The 21,129-nt window shown below is 40.6% G+C and overlaps 1 protein-coding gene across 1 annotated transcript; it reads right to left on the bottom strand.

Annotated features, from left to right (window-relative positions):
- Positions 1 to 791: 791 nt before the first annotated feature.
- glra2 (glycine receptor, alpha 2) lies at positions 792 to 19,765 on the bottom strand. Its single transcript, XM_030786231.1, has 9 exons — positions 19,698 to 19,765; positions 18,276 to 18,409; positions 12,959 to 13,026; positions 10,062 to 10,285; positions 7,547 to 7,629; positions 6,925 to 7,062; positions 5,965 to 6,179; positions 2,656 to 2,805; positions 792 to 1,076 (listed from the first exon to the last, which is right to left on the bottom strand). Exons 1-9 carry the CDS (start codon positions 19,763 to 19,765, stop codon positions 792 to 794), a joined length of 1,365 nt encoding a protein of 454 aa, XP_030642091.1.
- Positions 19,766 to 21,129: the final 1,364 nt, after the last annotated feature.

Here is a 21,129-nt window from a genome sequence, read left to right as displayed (position 1 = left end):
TGTGCAATTTAAATCAAATGATGCTAGACAGAACAAAGCAATAACCATCGAAATAAAAGAAAAGCCTGACATTTCAAATGTTGCATTATTGTTTAGTCAACAAAAAAGCAGTGACAAAGAATTGCTCTAGTGACAGAATATGGAAGCATATAGTTTTGTCCTACTGACTGTGTCAAGTCGAAGGCTTCAGAATGTTATTACCTTTTCAACAATGCTTCGCCCAGCCCTGATTTCCAAATCTATTCAGTTTCTGTGTGTCTCTTGTCCTCTTTGCCTAGTAATTCTAAGTTGTAAAATCTGTAAAGAGTTCCAAGACATTAATATAAAATTGCAGTCGTCAGCTTTTGTATGAAATCTCTTGTAAAAATCTTACCATTCAAGTTGTACAAATTCTAAATATGTGGTAGGGTCCTACAAATGCATTGGTGATGTAACGTTAACTTGGGCCCGCTGTTTATAACACTGGACGCAAAACCTCCTTTTGACTATTACAAAACCAATACAGCTCCGAAGGATAAACAGACCAAAAAAAAAAAAGGAGGTTATATCTTAATAATTCCTGGTTTGTGTTTTGAGATGTGTACACTTCTTTACAATCTCTCTAAACAAGATTCTGCGTCTACACTCAGCCTTGATACTCTGACGTGAAGATAAGAACCTTCTCAACACCAATGTCCTTCCCATTGCCCTGCTTCACCGTGGATTGGTCTAGCTGCCGTTTCTCTTCTGAGAAAATCAGAATAAATGCTCCTCTCCTCTTCTGGCAGATTTCCCTCGTCCTTGTGAGCAGTTCAGTCTTTATGAACATCCTCATGTCTGATGATCTTGTATGTAATCCAGTAAAAGATATTGAATATGAGGAAGGCGAGAGGGAACGCGGCCCTGGAGATTGTATCTATCCTCTTGGCTCTGTCCACAAATTTTTTCCTCGTGTTTTCCGTGTCCTTCGGAGCAGCTGACGAGGACTGCACGGCGTTGGACGCGGAGCTTTTCGCCGCCGGCCCGTCTTTCGTCTGCAGGCAGGGGCCGACGGTGTAACCGGAGAAATTCAACCGTCCCTCTTGCATTTCATCCTCCTACACGTTAGAAAGAGAGAGAGAGAGAGAGAGAGAGAGAGAAAGAGGGAGAGAAGTAAAAGAAGGGAAGACCTTTTTGACACGGCCTAAAGAGAAATTATGCTACACCTAAACTGGGTGACACAAAAGGAATAATCACTGCAAGTCGTGTAACACGAAGTTGCACCGCAGGGGGAGATCATTAAGGAACATGCAGTTTTAATTTGGGGACTAAAGAGGATCACTGTCGAGTCATGATATTGTCTAGGTATGGCTAATTAGACTCCAATAGCGCTCGCTCGCTCTCACTCTCCATCTGACTCTCTCGTTTTCTTTTCCCATTTAATCAGTCTGTGTCTCCTGCACTGTGCCCCCAACCTTCACTTCGCAATCTGGAACAGGAATTATTTGGCAAGAATTCATATCAGCTTTATATGTATATATCTATAAAGATATAAATATTAACATCCATACATTCCTATATCCCATATATATATTCAGGGATGTGCAGAGAACCCAGTATTTGTATTTGTATCATTTGTTGAGGTGGCAAAATTATTTGTATTTGTATTCGAATAAAAGGTGTGACAATCCTGTTTTTGTTTTTATCACACTTCTAATTTTAGGATATTAAAGTGTTAATATAAGTGTCCTTCAGTAAACTATTATGATAATTATGAACTCTTAAATGTAATTCTGGTTTGTGGTTTTCATAAACCCAGTAGTAATTATGTATAACCATAAACATCATTGAAAAGAAAATCATTTTAAAACTAACATTCACTGCCTAATCCACACTCAAACCAATAAACTAAACTGTAATCTAATTGGAGGGCGCTGAACAGACAGAACATAAACAAACAAACAAACAAAAACCACTACAAATAAAACTGTTCACGCGGAGTAAGTAGTAAGCCTCCTAATAGAAGAGCCCTATGACCTCATTCTCCTAGCAAAACAAAGCCATAGGGCTCTTCTATTAGGAGGTTTACTACTTGCTCTGAGAGATTTCACTAAACCTGCTTTCTGGAATACACCCCAGGTCAAACAAATTTCAAACTGAGTGTGTGTGTTACGAGGACTTGACTACACTTTTCAGTAAGCTGCAGCCAAACTTTCTGATCACTTTCTGTTAACATTATGCTAACTACCAAACTACCAAGCACCTTTAGTATAAAAGTTATGTGCTATTTCTGTGCTGAAGAGGCAAAGTTAAAGTTCCGTTAAGCTCAGAGGATTTGTGTGAACGTATTTGCTTGCTCTATTTGCTTCACATTTGAAATCCTGAAGCTGTCAGAGTTCACCATTAAGTCACAGACAGATTATGATAGTGTAAATTATTCATTGGCTCGGAGTGAATGGGACCCAGTCTACCGTGATAATTCTAGTGCCTTTTCAACCACACCAATGCTTGGTTTTTGCCTTCAAACAGCAAATGACCTGTGTGTCAAACGACTGCGTCTCAGATTCTCTGAGAAAGTTCATATGTCAGACGTTAACAAACATCACAACCTCTGAGAGACAGATAGGAAAACCCCCCACAATTTAGCTGCAACCCGTTCAAATGGCTGTCGGATAGTTTGGCCAAACGTTTGGGTACCTTATGATTTCGTCTCTGCCTTCGCTTCAAACGAAGGAACTCCTTCTGTTGCCGGGAAACGAAGTTTACTCCAGCGTATTCCAGCAGAGCGGCGAAGACGAACAGTAGGCAGACAGCCATCCAGATGTCTATGGCTTTCACATAGGATACCTGTCGGACAGGTGTCAGAAAACAGAAAGCGCCCAACATCAGATTCAAGTCTTAGCAACATACCGAGAGAAAGAAAACGTAAAGAACACCCAAAAATTTAATCTGTGCTATCAATTGGATTGAGGCATTGGTCAACCGGTGCGCTCTTTGTAATGAAAAAGCATAGGCCTATAGAGTTTTGTTCTTTGAGTATGTGTACTCAAGATTTTGTATATTTGGAGTTTGTATATAACTAAAGCTGATGCGCTAAAGACCGTCTTTGCACGCCCTGTTTAGATTTTTTTAAATGGTTTCAGATTACTCAATCTGTATTACATTTACACATGGCCTCATATAAACCATGCTATAATCCATAAAAAACGACATGCTGTCACTTCAAATAACTCACTGTCACTGTCACTGTCAGAGAAGTCTATTTCACTGCTGTTTATTTCCGTGATTAATGATATCCCAGAAATGAGTTCAAGTCGTAATTGAGGGATAATATCGTCATCAAAAGATAATTGCTCTCGGCGCCAAACAGTGTTAATGTCTAGTTTGGACGCGGGCAAAGAATAGTTTATGAATGCATCAAGGGAAGATGACTTGATAAAGCTAATCTTCCACCTATCTTGCCTCAAAGCGCAGATTTCAACGGATATATTTAGACACGTACTTGAATGCTTGATCAACAGTCATGCGTCACAGTCCGTGGGTAAAGACTCGTGTGAGCAGCGGAGACCCTTACTGTGTCTACGTAATTACATAATTACCATACTCAGACTGCGAATTATACAGTGACAATGGAGGGGGGGCGTCACCTTTATAGCATAGGATATATAAATGTTTCGACCCCCCCAAACTGTTGTTTTTCTCCTTTTTTTGGGGGGGGGGGGGGGGGGGGGGGTCCAAGTTTTAATTAGAGGGATTAGCGCCCCCCCCCCCCCAATCCCCTTCGCAATCTGAACCCTGACCATACTACCTGATTACCGAGCACACCAGAGCCTGCTACATATCACAACCAACGCTTTTTGTTCTCTCACAATACTTTTATATCCTAATTTCGATTTATTTATTTGTTTATTTTATTCATTCGTTCATGCGTTTGTTTGTTTGTTTGTTTATAATCCTTTTCCAGCCTGACCCGTGGAAGCTCCCTGTATCACACTTAATTCAGATAAAATTTCAGTAGAGTTGTGCGGCGCAAGTTTTTGCAATTTACAATGTACAATTTAGCATTTGGCAGACGCTTTTAGCCAAAGCGACATACAATCAGATTATTTTTGGGAGGTTGCTCCTTTCTCCGTAACCCAGAATGCTTAACTGTGTACCACGACAACGTTCCACACTAATGTGAACGAACGGGGGAGAAAGAGAGAGAGAGAGATTGCTTTGGTGAAACATTACTGGTATGTGTGTAGTGTGAGGTAGGCTATTTAGAAGAGAGCTTTAATAAGTAGGCCTACAAGTGCATTGTTTATACACGTGATTGACATAGTTCTGTCTGACGTCGTCTTGCTTGCTGTGTGCCTGTATCCGAGCAAACTCATATGTCCTCAGCAGCGTGTGGAACGGTTCGTAAAATAGTTTGCTCTGGAGTTACGTGCAAACGCGTAATTATTACTCCCTGATTCTGAATCTTGCCAGTGTTATAGCCTGACTTTATTATGTCGGCAGGATGTGGAGTCGGGTTTTACCCTTTAAATGTTTATGTGTTTTGTTTCTGTGTGGTTGAGAACAAATCTGTCTCAGCAACCGTGGCTGGATTTTTTTAAAGGACTTTGGTGGTAAAATATGCTAGGGGAAAATACGGCACGGTGACATTTGACTTTATACTGGAGAAAGTATGTATTTTGAACCATGGCTGTATGATACACAACCGGACCACTCTGGTTTCTTATTCATGTCCTCAGCAGCAAAACCGTGCGCCCATTATACGAAGCCAAAGAAGAGCTCAATTGAAATGCCGAAGCTGTTTATCTCACAAACTAAATGACGTCTGCGGCCGCGTCTCATCAAAAGCAATAACCTTCACAGTCTCGCCAGAACAAAGACAAGCTAATTAGCATAAAGGCCAACGGGATGAAAAAAAAAGGCGTGATAAGTGTGTTTTTAGCATACTGAGCATGTATTGTTTTCAGTCCACAGTTTCAAAAAACATTATACTAAATATTTATTTTTCCTTTCATGTGCTCCTTGCTGATGTAGCGGAGAACTGTTGCTCCGCTCGCTCTCTTTGAAATGAGTCACGCGACGACTGTTCCTCCCTCGTCGTCCGCCTGAGAAGTGTGTCTATCATTTCATCATTTGTATGAACATGTTGGACGGCACAAAGAGTCCTTAAAACCTCTGTTCGTCACCTCATAACAATAATATTGGGTAGTAACGAACAAGAGCGAACCAGCAGATAGAGATTACATTTACATAATCATTGAACTGCTAATCAGTGAACCGAGAAACTAGTGCGCTTTGAGAAGAGTAGAAGACGACCTTTGGTCTGCTTAAGAGTCCAAAGTCTGTATCGACGTCGTAATGACTGTTTCATCTTCAGATCTAAGGAGACGCAACATTGCATTCACAATCAACGGACGACTTCAAACTGATTATTGTTTCGACAGCTATTCACTAGCACCGGCACACTTGTATGTGTATGTTGTGAAAATATCCATTGGGTATACAGCGAAGCGAGGCGAGGAAACCAAAATATATTGCATGCTAACGTAAACACTCATTACGCGCTTTCTCATTTTTGACCTGGGTTTGTAAGATTTGGACAAGTAAGAAGAGATCCTATTTCTCTGACTTAACTGACTGAAACAGCCTCACACACTTTGTGAAGAATGTGAAAGCATGATTTTGTTTGTATTTATTAAGATGTGGACTCAGTTAATGACAAAGATAATTACTCAGCAGCGTTTGCCCTTTTGTTTTGTTTTTTTTTTAAAAAAACAAATGAGCAAGTCAGATTCAAACACGACTCCATTGCAAGAGGTTCACATATGGCACTAGGAAAGAGAGATGAATTAGCGAAGTCGCTCGGTTTTGGATTAAATGGGTTATACTGAACTCACTGACTCATATTGACTGAAACTCAGGTACATTCAAAGCCACTTCAGAACGTCTCTGTCTCCGGGCATCAGTGCTGTGTCTGGAGTCTCTCCAGACGAATGAAGTCCGTACCTTTGGTAGGGAGGCCCGCGATCCAGAGCTCTGTGTCGTCATGGTAAGGACGGTGGTGATGCCTAAGGCCACTCGTGCAGGGGCTGCGTCCATGTTGATCCAGAAGGAAACCCAGGACAGGATGACGATGAGAAGACTGGGAATGTACATCTGAATGAGGTAATACCCCATCTGCCTCTGCAGGTGAAACTTCACCTCGATACAGGTGAATTTGCCTAACAACAGAAAACACCATGAGGTGAAAATAAGGTTGAGAGAGGTCTTGGTCGTAAGATCTGAGACGGTAACTGAAAATGAAAAACGACGATAACTGAACATGGTTAAAACGATAAAACACCAGAACTCAGTGACACGCTGCAAGACTTGGAACCCTCGGAGACTCTTGAGTGTCAATGTTCACAACATTTATTTCAACAAGGAATAACATTTTGCATTCACATGAGCTATATATAACAATTTTAAGGTTTTGTCGAACTCTCCATATCATAAATATACAGATATCATTTAAAAACACATTCAGCTGTCTGTGCATCAGTGACCGTGAGTCATCTCTGCCTCACCAGCCCCTGGCAACCTGCTCGGTGTGATGAAAGTTCGGCATGTCTGTCTACCAACCATGAGTATGTATGGAACAATCTTATTCTCCGTTTATCATCTCCCAACAGCATACAACATACTGCCCCCTCCATACACACACTTGTAAATATACAAGACCACACTTTTTACATACCAGCAAATACATATGACCAACGTTATTTTGCTTTCCCATAGTCGTTACTTCATTGGCCCCTCAAACAATTTCTGTTCTGTTCCTATTTCTGTCTCAGTCTTTAATAATTCTGTTCTGCTGTTACGTTTCTATTCTATAAAGATTGGGATCAGTTTGACTGGACCGCCCCCAGAGGAGCGTGTGTATATATGTGGTGTGTGGTGAGATGTAGTGTGTTTGCTGTGTGTTACCTGTGTTATAGTGCTTGGTACAGTAGCCCAGCTCTTTCTCCTCTCTCATTATAAACTGGGGCAGGGTTAGGCCATCAGCCACTTGCACTGGTCCCTTGTCCAACCATTCAAAGATCAGGTCGTTCATGGTGTAGCCAACTGCACACAAAACCAGTTGACACAACAACAACAACAACAAAAGCATGTTACTACTGCTCGCAGTCACTACAATAAACAGATCTGGTATGAACCATTCTGGAAAATTGGGGGAAACTGCATGACAAAGTAACATGTTAGCATACTAGCATTCTTAATGTTAATAATGTCACTATAGTAAGCGTGTTGAAGCTCTGAATCATTCAAATAGCACTGGTATCACAGACAAATTTTTCATTCCATCAAATACTGAATCCACACTCAAAATCTCGTTGAAGTGCTATAGGCGATTGCACAGCAAACCCATTCCGTCATGGCAGAATCCTTTGCTGTCAGTTTTCTGACAGTATTCTAGCAACGCTTGGACAGTGGAGGAAAGGCAGTTGGTTTCATAGATGTCACTGTGATGTCAGTCGGGGCAGCGCTGAGGAAAAGCGTCGTCTCAGCTGCGTGGTGCGATGAGGTCAAAGGTTAAAGTGCTACTCACAGCTCTCCAGCTGCATGGTACAGGTCTGCACGTCCATGGGGAAGTTCTTCAGATCCATGGGACAGGACAGGATGAGAGTCAGCCTGGGATAGAGGAACAGAACAAAAACAACTTTTAAACGTACACTTTCCATGTTCGTACGGTTGCTCTCAACACGCTGAATCAATGTGTTTTCTGTCTTTCACAATGGACAAAATAAATGATTGATGTGACGCTGTGAAACATAAAAAAATCTTGGCAAGCGAATGCTAAATGCTTATATTTGTATGACTGAGCTTGTCCAAATACTCTGAAAAAAGTACAGTCTATGGTCTCTTCTCCTCGGAGTTGAACTGGAAATGACCTTGTAATTATTTCAGTAAATGAGAGGGCAGTCTGGAGAGTTACTTTATCACAGAACTTCTCCCAAATACTGAGCCGCACCGCAACACTCAGTCCATTTTTATACCATTTTTCTGACTGTCACAAATCACAAGTAGAGGTCGTAAGACCCTCATTAGTATGTGTACATTGCAAAATAATAAATATATTGTTTAATATTAGACATTCCTTGTCAGACTCCCTCTCAGTGCTTCCACTGATCATGAACAGCAGGAAATCTTACAAACCCGAAAAAAGGCAAAATTATTCCATTATTTAGGTTTCAATGTCGGGTACATTTATGTTTTTGTTTTTTTGGTTTTTTGATGTAAACTAATGCGACTGAATGCTGTTTGTGGTTGTCACATGTATTTGTCCATGCTGTTCTGTGAGGTTTAGTGAACAGGCCTGCATCCTTCAGGATTAGGCCCTCTTCACAGCATCTCATCACACCTTCATTACTGACATTTATTGTTTTGGCCCCATCTCGGTCTCTTTCCTCTTCTCTCTCCCATGGAGAGGGCGAACAGAGAGGTTTTCTCATTACTGTTCCCAAAATCTAGTCTCAGCTCCTGCTTGGGTACTGTCCAAACCTACCCCTCCCACTCTCCGCATGAAGTCCTATTGACCAAAAGATTGCTCTCACACATACACCAGGGGCTTGTGGGTGAATTGATTTTTGAATGAAAGCGAAAAAAAAAAAAAAATCGGTTTATCATGGCGTGCGTCACCGTTTTGAGCGTCAACTGTTTCGTCATCTGCCGAAAATGTGGGGCTGTTTTTCGAAACTAGGTCAAGACGGTTCTTGCTATTTTGGCAATATGAATGAAACAGTAGGACAGTTATGAACAACAATGTAGCAGAGATTTAAAGCCTTAAAATATTCATCATGTCTCATATCAAAACATTGTTCGTTATGTGAAAAAGGAAAAGAAATGTTATCAATTGCTTATAATTCTTAATATTTAAAAGTAATTTTTTTTTTTTTTTTGCGGCATGACAGTTATGTATTTACCTAGAAGTGTGTTTCGTATGGGTGCTGTCTGTGTCCGTCTGAGCTAACAGCGTTATCATATATATCATCGCTACATCTCTGGTTTGTGCTTGCAGTTTTTTTTTTATGTTCAGTGTGACTACAAAGGGTGTAACAGAGAGAGAAATGCCATTCTGTGCTTTGCGTAAAACCCGTAAATGATAAAAAAAAAGAAGAAGAAGAAGAAGAAAATGTTTGTAGAAGATAATCTGCCTAAAGCTTCTCACTTCAAACAGCTCATCCTTCATTTAGGAGTCACTCAGCACCTGACAGAATCGCGGATAAAGGATCGGCTAAGTGCACTTCCCTCAGTGGGAACAGATTGAAGCGGAAATAGACAAGATTTCAACCTCTCTCTCCTCTGCATTATCTCGTTCTTCAAAGTCAAGGATGTAAAATGATTAGCAATAAGTCCACTGCACATTTTTCTTTTTGTGTGCGTGTGTGTGGAATAGTCTGACTGTGGTGCATCAAAGGGAGAATAGAACAAGAGATTTTGGGTTCGCCTTTTTTTTTTTTTTTTTTTTTTTGTTCAGTGCAAAGTATGCCTCCATTTTTCCCCGTAGAAAGAAGGCAAACAGAAAAGCTTTTTTTCTTTTTTTTCTGTTTTTTTTTTTTCCTCTGATATATCAAATTGTGTTTCTCCTCACCTGTCTTTGAAGTCAGTCTCTTGAATATTTTCAGTTGTCCTTGGGAAGGCTGAATACTTTGTCTTAACAGTGGTTTTTTTTTTTTTTTTAGGCTTCACTGAAAAGGTTTTGTTAGCTTCTTCACTTTTGTATCCACAGTACATGCCTTCAGATTCTGTATGTGCCCTAGACTGAGATCAGTGTTTCACAATCTATTCAACCTCATTTCAGTGTATTTATTCAAACTATGCAAGAATTAGAATAGGAACTGAAAATTCATTTCTTTCCAAGGTAAATGTTCCTCTTAAAAAGTGTAGCAAATTTTCTTCAAGACTTGTCCAAAGTGACAGTTTTAGACATGATTTAACTCTTATGTTGGCCATAACGTCTAGGATCCTACCCTAAATTCACTGGCTACCTCGTTGTGTTATGTTTCTCTCTACTTGTGAGTAGGAACCCTTCAGTTTGGTTCCTGTGAAGATTCAGAACTAACCTGATGCTGTAGAGAACGGTCCCGTCCTTGAAGATCCTCAGTAGCTTGTTTTCAGTGGTAACGTCGTGAAAGTTTGCGCCTTTCTCGTTAGCAAAGAAAAGATCTGGTTTCCAGATGGAGTCCAACATGGACGGGTCCAGATCCAGGGACGAGTCTGGGTACTCGCTGTACGCCAGCCTTGGGTCGTTCCATTTCTGTCGCAGGAAGATGTTAACCCTGTAGTCCTGTGGAGGAATTGGTGCAGCAGGTAAAGCAATCAGCCTTCGTCATATACACCCTTTAACTCTCAGCATTAACCTTCCATAGAGTGACCAACCGCCCCACGTCAACCTGTCAGTGGATCCAAGTACAGAAGAAATACTGTGTCTGATTTCTTATCCTTCCATGGATATTTCTGCATAAGCCAAAGTATCAAATGGATTTAATGATGGGAATTGATGATCACTGTGGCACCTTCACAGTGTATACAAGTACCGAGCCAAGATGGAAAACTTTGGGCCTAGGCAAATGGATTGGATAAGCACTGTTATACACTAGCAATAACTTCAGTTTCTATTTTATTTGCCTCGCCCGTTTATTCTTTCCCCTATAGACAATGTCACAGCTTTGCTGGGTCCAAGTGTATGACTTCAGCATGGATTCCAGTGTAAATCTATTTTTCCATTGGCTTTTTCATTTATATTTAAACAGGCCATCCCTGAGTGCGTACTTCAGGTTTTCCTAAACACTGGTTGAAGAATAATTGATGTCAGCGACCCATATTTAGACACACAGCGCTCAATATTCATGTTCAGTCCTGAAGAGGTTTTAGCTGATGTAATCAAACGTTACCCAACACAGTGTGTGTAACCCACATATCATTCAGCAAGCTTTTTAGTTTTTCAGCCGTAACGAGCGTTGATATTCTAAAGATGTTGGCAGTGCAGTGTCGTAGACAAGAGAGTCTAGGTAATTACAGCTCTCGGTCTGGGCTGCTTCGACTGTTATCAAAAGTCCAAATGAAAAGAAGAGACGTGAACTCAGCAATCACCCGGATACAGACTGGTGAAATCCATCAACATCCGTAGACCATTAAAATATCTTTATGTCTCTCTCTTTCGGCTAGTCGTGAGGCATATGTGGAGGTAAGTCTTGGTGACATGCTCACTGCATGGAGCCTTGAGCAACCTCCATAAATAATAAAGTCTCATGTGCACATATTTCACATCAGCTGCATTCCTACTGAACAACCGACTCAACCCCACATAAAACTAACATACAAGACAGGAATACGACCCGTGCCTGGATTCTATAGATGGATTAAGATTAGGGGGGTAGATTAAAGCTAAAGTTATGTTAGCATCAGTTACAGCATGATGCTATTGCGTTGATGCCAATTTAATCTAAATTCATAATGTTATTATGTAATGCCAAGCTATGCTTTTTTTTTTTTGTAACATCATTTTACCAGGTGATGAACAAGTAAATGAGAAACAATTTTCACAAAGAATGAATGAGACAGTAATTCATCATTCCTTTTTGACTGATTACAGTTTAACACCTGAATGTTGTGAAATTACTCATTTATTAGAAATTGATCAAAAGTGAGGCAGTAATTTATAAGGTGTGGATTATTGTCATGTTGCGATCTGATCGTTAGCTATTGATTGACTCACTGGCCCTGTTTACACCTTGCACTAATATCCGATTTTGGTCCGATCACAAGCAGACAGCTCAAAAGTACAGGTGTAAACACATCTCATATCATCGAGATCCAAGTTGCATCGAGATCCAATCCAATCACCAGAATCGGATCTTAATGCAAGGTGTAAACAGGGCCACTGTAAAACAGAGGGAGAGTAACTCATTCTATATGAGCGGTCTGAGCGCTGGCCTCAGTTCTCAGTCAGAGGCAGTAAAAAGTAAATGATGGGGTGATAAAATTATTTACCTATGCCCCTCCCACCCTCCACTTCCCTCTGTCCAATAGCTCATTAGCCGTTCCTGAAATGTGTCACAGAGGAAATTCATCCTTGCTGACAGATGGGGATGTTTTAACGAACAACATTGGATTTAGTTGTTATGACTAGTTATAATGCAGGAATATGTCACAAAGGGTTGAAATTTCTCTGTCATGTGAATCCCTTCTGGAAAGTGTTGATAAACTAAATGAACATGTCATTAAAAAATATGATTTTCAATGTCACTTTCATTTTCTCTAACTGGAGCAGTGAGGTGCGTGGAATTTCAATGGATAGGGAAGGCTTGGCTCTCCTTTCCAGTCCTTTGTAGTATGGGTCTTCAGGTTTGTAGCTGTTTACCCCTTGAGCACTTGACTATCACCAGACTTAACACTAATCAATCTGCTGGAATCAGAAGCTTTGGGCCTTTGGGCCTGGGGATTTCTGGTTGCAATTAGCAGGAATCATTTGTTGGCAGTCTCACTGTGAATTATTAAAACAAAACTAATTTAGCACATGCATATGTATGCTGTCTTTGGGGAATGGTGGTCTAATGTTGCCTAGAGTGCTCCTGCCTGAGGTGTTGGATCTTCATTTGACGCCTTTCCCCAGGTTCCTGCGGTGAACTCGGCGGATGAGGCAACCTTGAATGACGCGTGAGCAATTGAAAAGCAAACCCGTGCGCGGAAAAAGAGCTTCTCTTTACAGACAAAAGAACTTGGCAAAGCTCCGATTTAGAACAAAGATCAAAGCTAACAGATTATTTGCCAGCACAACTCCTGATTTTAACAATAGCGGGCGAGTTACTGAACCAAAGCTATTTATAAACATGTTGCTCATAGGATTTAAAACTGGACCTGTATGTGGATGGTACACGGTTTGCAGGGTGGGCACTCTCTGGCATCTCTTTAAGCAAAGCGAGGGAACAAGACAAGACAGGACACTCAGGACACTTACCATGGTCGTCTCGGTTACAGAGCCAAAGCTGTTGATGAAAATGTTGCACGTAACGTTTACAGGAGGCCCTGCAAAATGGAGCGAGGATGAAATGAACGGGACAAAAGAGAACAAAAGAAGTATTGTGCATTTTCTCTTACCCACAAACAAGCCTCTTTTTTGTTTTTTTTTTTTTTGAAAGAGGTTACTAGGAAAACAAATGTAATGTTGCGAAAACTGTCAAGGTATTCTTAATGCATTTCATGTTTCCTCCACAGCTGTAGTACTTCAGACAATGTACTCTGAATTCCTTGACAGACGTTACAGAGATCAATACAAGAATCACAAGCCCGCCCACCTCTATTAGTTCAGTAACCTCTTTTATCTCCTGGTTGACAGAGTATTGACAAACACATTGTGTGTGACTGCGTACGACTGGTCGCCAAGAAAGCTCCGAATTGTTTCCATGACTTATTCATCAAACAATGGTAATTTTTTTTTCTTTTTTTTTTTTTTACAGGGTGCGACACATGAGAAACGTAATCTTTTCAAGCAGACGAAATGATCTTATCTCCAAGCTCCAATCTCGGCCTGTGAGTCATGTCTCATTATGTCGGGCTTTTTATGAATACGGTCCACCGCTGTCAGGCTGACTACAGCATGTTAAAAAGCCAATGGCTCAAATGGAATAGTCAATAAATTACACCACAAAATGCTGCTAGTGAAATGAAGCTATGCTTTGAATACGTCTCAGTTTATTGCCCTGTGTTGTCAACTTACATACTGGAAACACCTAATGCTTCAGAGCGTTTACTGTTTTGTCATATTGGATATTTGGTATTGCCTTCTGTTTTTCAGACGTGTGCCATAACCCTAAGGTATTTCAAAATGCCCCAGCAAACATTTTCAGGAACTCATATTTTAGATTTATATTAAAACAAAAACGGTGGTTCCACACATCAGATTGCAGTTTAAAGAGTTTCAAGAGGCAAGTTTCCAGAGATTTCCAAACAACTTTCTTTTTTTTTTTTTATAACAAAAGGACAGAGGAAAATATGAAACATTTGCAGAATCAGCTTTAAGGAAAATAGTGTGTCTGTTATTATCAGATTTTTCATAAAGTCCCAGTCTGTTAAAAACCAGTTTGTGAAATGAAACCACTGACCATCAAGCTCAGTATGAGTACATCTTGTACATCTGTTCTTTTTGAATACATCCCTCTCTCTCTCTCTCTCTCTCTCTCTTTCTCTCTCTCTCTCTCTCTCTCTCTCTCTCTTTTTTTCATTCTGTATAATTATACCCTTGCCTCCCCTCTGTAATTATACGCTCATACAATAACAATGTAAATTGCACTGATAAAGAAGTGTGACACAAAAGTGTAAAACTGAAATTAAACTGAAGCCAAAGTCTGTTAATCACCCTTAACACCACTCCCCCTACCCGGCCCCTTCAGAGAGATAGTCTACTTAACTAAAAAAAAAAAAAGGAGGGGGGGGGGGTCCGGAAATGACATTCCAATTTTTTTTTAAAATAGGTCTGAATTTTAAATTTGTTTTTTTTTTTCCCCATGTGCATAACAGACAAGGCATTGTAGGAACCTATATTTTCAATGCCAGTCTTGGGTCAAGTAAGTGCCATGTGCATCACATACACAAGGGGGCGCTCATCGAGACCTTGTCCAAGCTACTCAGTTCTTTGCTACATTAGTAGCAAACAATAAAAAAATTGTGTCAAACGTCTGTGTGTGTGTGTGTGTGTGTGTGTGGGGGGGGGGGGGGGGGGGGGGTACGTAACTGGTACGTAAGACCAAACAAAATAATTGAATTCATGAAGTTCCACACACTGCGGTTTCGCAGTGTTCTTTTCTTTGTTTGTTTGTTTAGCAAAAAGTGTGGTGTATTCAGAATTCGTGAACCTGGACAAATATTTTGAAAGGACCAGTTGATACAACTACGGAGAACAGTCAGTTGTTTTTAACGGTTATGACTCGTTCAGGTTAGAGGTGGTGTTATCGATGGCTTATCAAGAACAAACAATTGTTTTGATAAGCATGACTGGTACGAAAGCTGAAATGTACATTTTTACATTGAAATCTGCATCCCTATCCTCGCCCCCACAACATCTAATTATAATTCAAATATATAATTTATTTTTGACATGTTAATGACTGAAATGAGACAGCCAGTCTGTGGGTCGACACTAAACAATAATCATTCTGTCATTTTAGCTTTTCACGCCACAAACTGCCTCGCATCACACACTGAAGTACATAAAAATTAAAAAAGAAGCAAACAAAGAAATGATAATATTGAATAAATATATTATTAACTCAGCTGATGCAGTATGACCCAGCCAAGAAACATGCCAAAGGATCTGACAAACCATGAACATAATGATTTTATAAAGAAACACAGAACACGACATACCACTTGAATTCTCAAATACAATAAATCGACACAAATCAAATACTTTTACAACACTTTCTACAAACGGCCAGTACAGAAATAAACAGCTCATCTGGAGGACAGGAATCTCAAATGTTTTCTTTTTTTTTTTTTTTTGCGTTTTGACCGACGTTATTTGGTTATTTTTATCCTGCTTCCTGCCTGTCACTCCACAAACATGACAGCTTTAGTTCAGCTGAGACAGCGTTCACCCTTTTAAGCCTCTGTGGAGACTCTATCTGAGTACCTGTGTCTGTGTGTGTGCGTGTGTGTGTGTGTGTGTGTGCGCGCGCGTACGTGCATGCATGTGTGTGTGTGCATATGTGTGTGTGTGTGTGTGTGTGTGTGTGCGTGTGTATGTGTATGTGCGTGTGTGTGTGTGTGTGTGCATGTGTGTGCGTGTCTGTGTGTGTGTGCGTGTGCGTGTGCATGTGTGTGCGTGTGTGTGTGTGTGTGTGCGTGTGTGTGCGTGTATATGAGTGTGAGTAAGTGTGTGTGTGTGTGTGCATGTGTGTGTTTGTGTGTGTGGATAAGTGGGTAAGTGTGTGTGTGTGTGTGTGCATGTGTGTGCGTGTGTGTGTGTGTGTGTGCGTGCGTGTGTGTGTATATGAGTGTGGGTAAGTGTGTGTGTGTGCATGTGTGTGTTTGTGTGTGTGGATAAGTGGGTGAGTGGGTGGGGGGCAGGCGTGGGGTGGGGGGGAAACATTTGAGTTCAGCTCTTTCTCTTTCACACTGCACACACTTCATCAATATTACATAGGACTCAGTATTAATCTTTGCCTCTGTTTGTGCACTGACAGCGGCGTTTATCACCAGTAGCTTTGAAATAAAACAGAGCAGCACCATGCAACAAAAGTAGGCATATGTGGGTCACATTCCCACAACAAAACATGCAGTGGTTTGGAGCAATGCATGGGATCTGATGATATGTTCACTAACTCCAGATAAGACCGAGAATTAATACAAATATAATCACTTTCATATTTATAAAAAGGCTTAAAAATGCAGTGACTGTCTGTTCTACCTGTCAGTGTGGTAATACTGAGGTAAAGGGATACGGTCATGTACAGAGAGGGAAAATCGTCCTCTGTTCAGGGTTTTGGGAAAAAGCATTGAACTGAGATCATACAAGATGATATGAAATGGCAATCTCACAGTCCTAAACATAAACCAGAATCATTTATAACAAAATCACTGAAAACCATAAGAATTTCCCATGTCACAAAACAGGCCGTAATGTGGGTGTGTGTGTGTGTGTGTGTGTGTGTGTGTGTGTGTGTGTGTGTGTGTGTGTGTGTCTGTGTCTGTGTCTGTGTGCGTGTGTGTGTCTGTATCCGTGTCTGTGTGTATGTGAGTGTGTGTGCGTGTATGTGTGTGTGTCTGTGTATATGTGAGTGTCTCTGTACATGTGTGCCTGCCTGTCCTCGTTCATAGGATCTAGCTGTGTTTTTTTTCTGCTTAGAGACCTCTGTGTCATTATAAATAAACCGTCATGTGACAGACACATGTCCTTTAATAAGCTCAGCTCAGTCTTATCTGTGCTTGACCATCACTGCAGCCCTGACTGCCGGTCAGCAGAAACACTGTCCACAGTTCCCTCAGCTACACACTCATCTTCTTCCCTACCCCTTAGTGGCCAGTAGCCAGGCCCTAGCCACGCAAAACACATTGATATATATGTGTGCTTCTCCTCTTCAGAATGACATTTCCTGCGGTTACATCTCAGCGTTCATTTCAGTATCATTTGATACCCACGTTGTCACAGTGACTTCAAAGGTAGTGTTGTTTTCTTGTGTTTTTCTCTGTGAGTTCACTCTGTTGAGTGCTGATTTTAAGTTAACACTGAAAAAGTGTTTATACAATCCGCACTGGCTACGGCTCTGTCGGCCAGTCTCTGCCTCTGTTTCCTGTGCGGTGATTGTAGGAACTCCTGCTTTCTGTCTGCCCTCAGTCAGACACTACATTCACCCCTTCCCCAGAGCCAAGATCAACCCTATCATACAGAGCCAAAATGATAGACAGAGCATTCGCTTCTCGCACAGTTTCTCATTTCATAAAGCAATATCCAGATCTAGACCCATGGGACCACTATCTAGAGCAGGGGTGCCTAAGTCCAGTCCACAAAAAACAAAGTCCTCCTTTTTTTTTTTTTTTTGACCTCTTAATTAGAGCTCTCCTGGGAAACAAGTTTGTGCATTTTTCAGCCAATCAAAGACCACCAGGATTTGGTTGTCATAGAAAACGACATGATTTCTACCTTCCAGGACTCATTTTGAGCACCATTGATCTAGACCAGTGGTGGGGGAATGGATGTGCAGTGAATTGGCTATCAAAAGTCAAAATGGAGAGAGAGGGAGAGAGAGAGAGAGAGAGAGAGAGAGAGAGAGAGAAGGAGCTCTGGATTTGGTCTGTGTTCATCAAGGACCAAAATGAAGACACAGTCATATCTATGTCTACCATAATCACTTTTGCGGTTTCGTTGCCTTGTGCAGCTATTCAAAATCAGAACCCTAATAGGAGCCCTAATAGAATCAAACTTAACCATGTGGTCTTATGTGTTTGCACTCCTTAATTAAAGAATTTACGGAGACCAAACTAATAAAAAGATTTGGAACAGATGACAAGACAAGTCACTGAAACATGTACAATGATCATCACTCAACATCTTTACGTTTGAAGGAGCGGATTGTAATGTATGCTAATTGTTTTATCTGTAACCATATCGACTGAGCTGTTCATCACTGAAGATGGTTATGTGGTTGGTGTATTAGTGAAATGGTGTATTTATAATTGATAGATATCAAATTTAATGACACCTGCATCCTGCTCTGTTGAGATGTGTTGGGTCTTCTTTTTAATGCGTAACAATACACATATTTGGGAATAAAACATACCTTTGAAGTTGGGTCTGATTCGTGCGTCATATCCAGATGTTCTACCCATCAGTTTGTCCAGGAAATCAGATGGAGACATAGTCAACGAGGAGCCTCGACCAGATGGTCTGTCACGCTCCTTAGCATCCGTTACCCTTAGAGACATAGGAAAGAGAACAGAAAACTTGGCGTCTGATTCGGTTAAAGCCATCATGCGAAACGCGTATATGTTTTGAGAAAGGAAAAAGGCGTGGAACGTTAATGCTTGTAAGGACGTAGCGTAGAGCGCGTAATGCCTGCTTATACCTCAATTAATCCCACATTCTCGCAGGGGGGTAGGAGCGTGCGCCCACGCACTCAAACTAAAAAACACTTTCTTTTTTATCACATACATGATATGGTCTCGGCAACGCCCACACGGGACGCACGCGAGTTGGCGGTGTGATTCCCTTCTCATTCCTGATAACACCACACATAATCACACCTCCACAGTGTATTCAGAAAACTCTTTATCAAGCCTGCTGTCACATCTTACGTGCGACGTTTAAAATTGTGTGTCATTCAGCATCAAAATCGCACACAATTTACTGTACAAAAAATCACTGTACGTTAATTGTGGAAATATTGAGTGCGTTTAGCCTATGTATCGAGGTACGTTCGCGTTCTATGTTTTATGTTTATGTTGTATGAGTATTCTGCGCAGAAAAAAATGTGAATGTCAACTAGCCCGAATTAAAATCATTTGTTGAGACAGCTCAAGTACTAATTTACAAATGAACTTTAGGTAAAGTTAGCAGTGCGTTTAATAATGTGTTTAATTATTGTGTTTACTGACAGAATTACGTCGGTGGAAATGTATTTCCCATCCCAAAATTTAAGATTACGAAAACCCAAAGGCTATTTCAATACGGGTATTAAGCAAATAACTGAGCAGTGATTAAACAAACAATTGACCAGTGATATATTTATTGTAATACAGTTATTCTAATACAGTTTGTTATATGCAACCGTGTCATGATGCTGTGCTGTACTTTGTACATCAAACAGTGAACGCATTATTAGAGTAGCTGAATTCTCACTTCAGGTTTTTTTCCTCTCTTTTTGGAATGACCCGGTGAGAGTTGCCTACCTATATTATGTTCCGTTTAGAGCGCGTTTCTCTCAAACAGATATCACAAACAACGAGTAGAAAACAGCTTTGCTTGATTCCTCTCCTGTGGGTATTTACCCGAGTTTCTACAAGTATTTACCCGCGTTTCTACAAGAATGTTTCAATAGATAATGCAGAAACATTGAACTCCGACAGTAGAATCGACATGTTTACCAATGAAATATTATTTTACAAGCGCCGACTGGCCTAAACTGGAAGAATCATTTCTGACTATCGCTTTCGACAGTAGGGTAGTCTACGACAAAACACAGTTTAACAAGAGGTCTACGTACCCGAAGTTGTTCATCTCTACTAAACATGCAAGTAAAGTTGTAAGGACTGTTAAAAAAGACCGAGTCATTCCTCTTGGTATTTTTTTTTTTAATTTATTTTTTCACTTCTTCACTGGATTCCACATGGAGACGTTGATAAGACACAAACTCCAAGCTCCAGGAAACCCGCTTTCTTTTGAACCCAAGCGCAGCTTGTATTCGTGGCCAAAAGAGATCGAGCAATGAGCATCCCAACCCGGAGATCATACTTCATAGTTAGGAGTACAACTGACTTCCAGGTGCGGTGGTACTCTCGGCCGAGTGTTCAGTATCAATCTGCGTAGAGTTCATGTCACTCAAAAATATCGCCAGTGATCAAAATTGATCGAACGGAATAAAAAAAAAAGTCCCCAAAATGCAAAAACGTAACCAGTCACTTAGGGTCTCGCTTGTGTGTAAAAGCATATTTTATACCTGAACACACTCAGGGAAGATCGCGCGCCGGTTGCTTGAGAGATGTGTGGTCGCCTCCTCAGCTTCAGCACTTGGACAGCTCCACGTTCATCAGCGCGCAAGCGCAACAATTCAAAAGTGAGGGACGTGAGTGGATTCTCAAATAAATAGCATTCAAGGCATTCAAAACAAAACAAGTTGTGTTTTAGAATATTCTCGCATCATAAATATTATATTTCTTTACGAACTTCATTTCGCTCGTGATGATACGGAACTGTCAGACACCTGATCAATGCAGAGGTGGAAAGCTGAAATATATAAGCAGATGTCCTTGAAGTACGCGCCCAGTTCTTTATCCTGTGTTAATATGTGAAGATTAAACATTAAATTTACGAATGTATATGTCTTATTATGAGAGTGGCTTTGATCTGAGCAGACTTTGAGTATTAGTCCACTCATTACGAATTTTATTGTTATTGCTGAAAAACTGGATATCCCCATAAGCAACACGCGCACACACACACAGCACACACACACACACACACGCACACAGAGAGAGAGAGAGAGAGAGAGAGAGAGAGAAAGAGTTAAACAATGCTTATAGCATATAAGATATGAAATCATTTCTGTGAATGCATCTATCACAAACCACAGAATTCAAATTGTAAACAGCAATATTTTTTGTACTTTTCAGTTCATTACTCACAGCGGTGGAAAAGTGAGTGCTTTCAAAATAGAGCATTCATTTCGTTGTGGTTATACTGGCATATATCTTACATGAGGACCAGGAGGCACTGGATGCCGAAGGCAAATTCATGACAGTTGAATGAGGAGAGCGTTTGTAATGGGTCTTCAGAGACTGATACTTCACAGCTTGAAAAAATCAATGAATCTTTGCTTCGGTACATGTCACAAATCAACCGCAAGCATATCATTTTGAAATATCTCTATTCCGCCTTTTAAAGATTTGTGCGAAAAATATATAAATATGTACTTACTT

This window comes from Chanos chanos, chromosome 10, assembly GCF_902362185.1.
Source record: "Chanos chanos chromosome 10, fChaCha1.1, whole genome shotgun sequence".
In the NCBI taxonomy this organism is placed as follows: domain Eukaryota; kingdom Metazoa; phylum Chordata; class Actinopteri; order Gonorynchiformes; family Chanidae; genus Chanos; species Chanos chanos.
The sequence above is the reverse complement of the archived record's forward strand: the minus strand, read 5'-3'. Positions and strand labels throughout refer to the sequence as shown.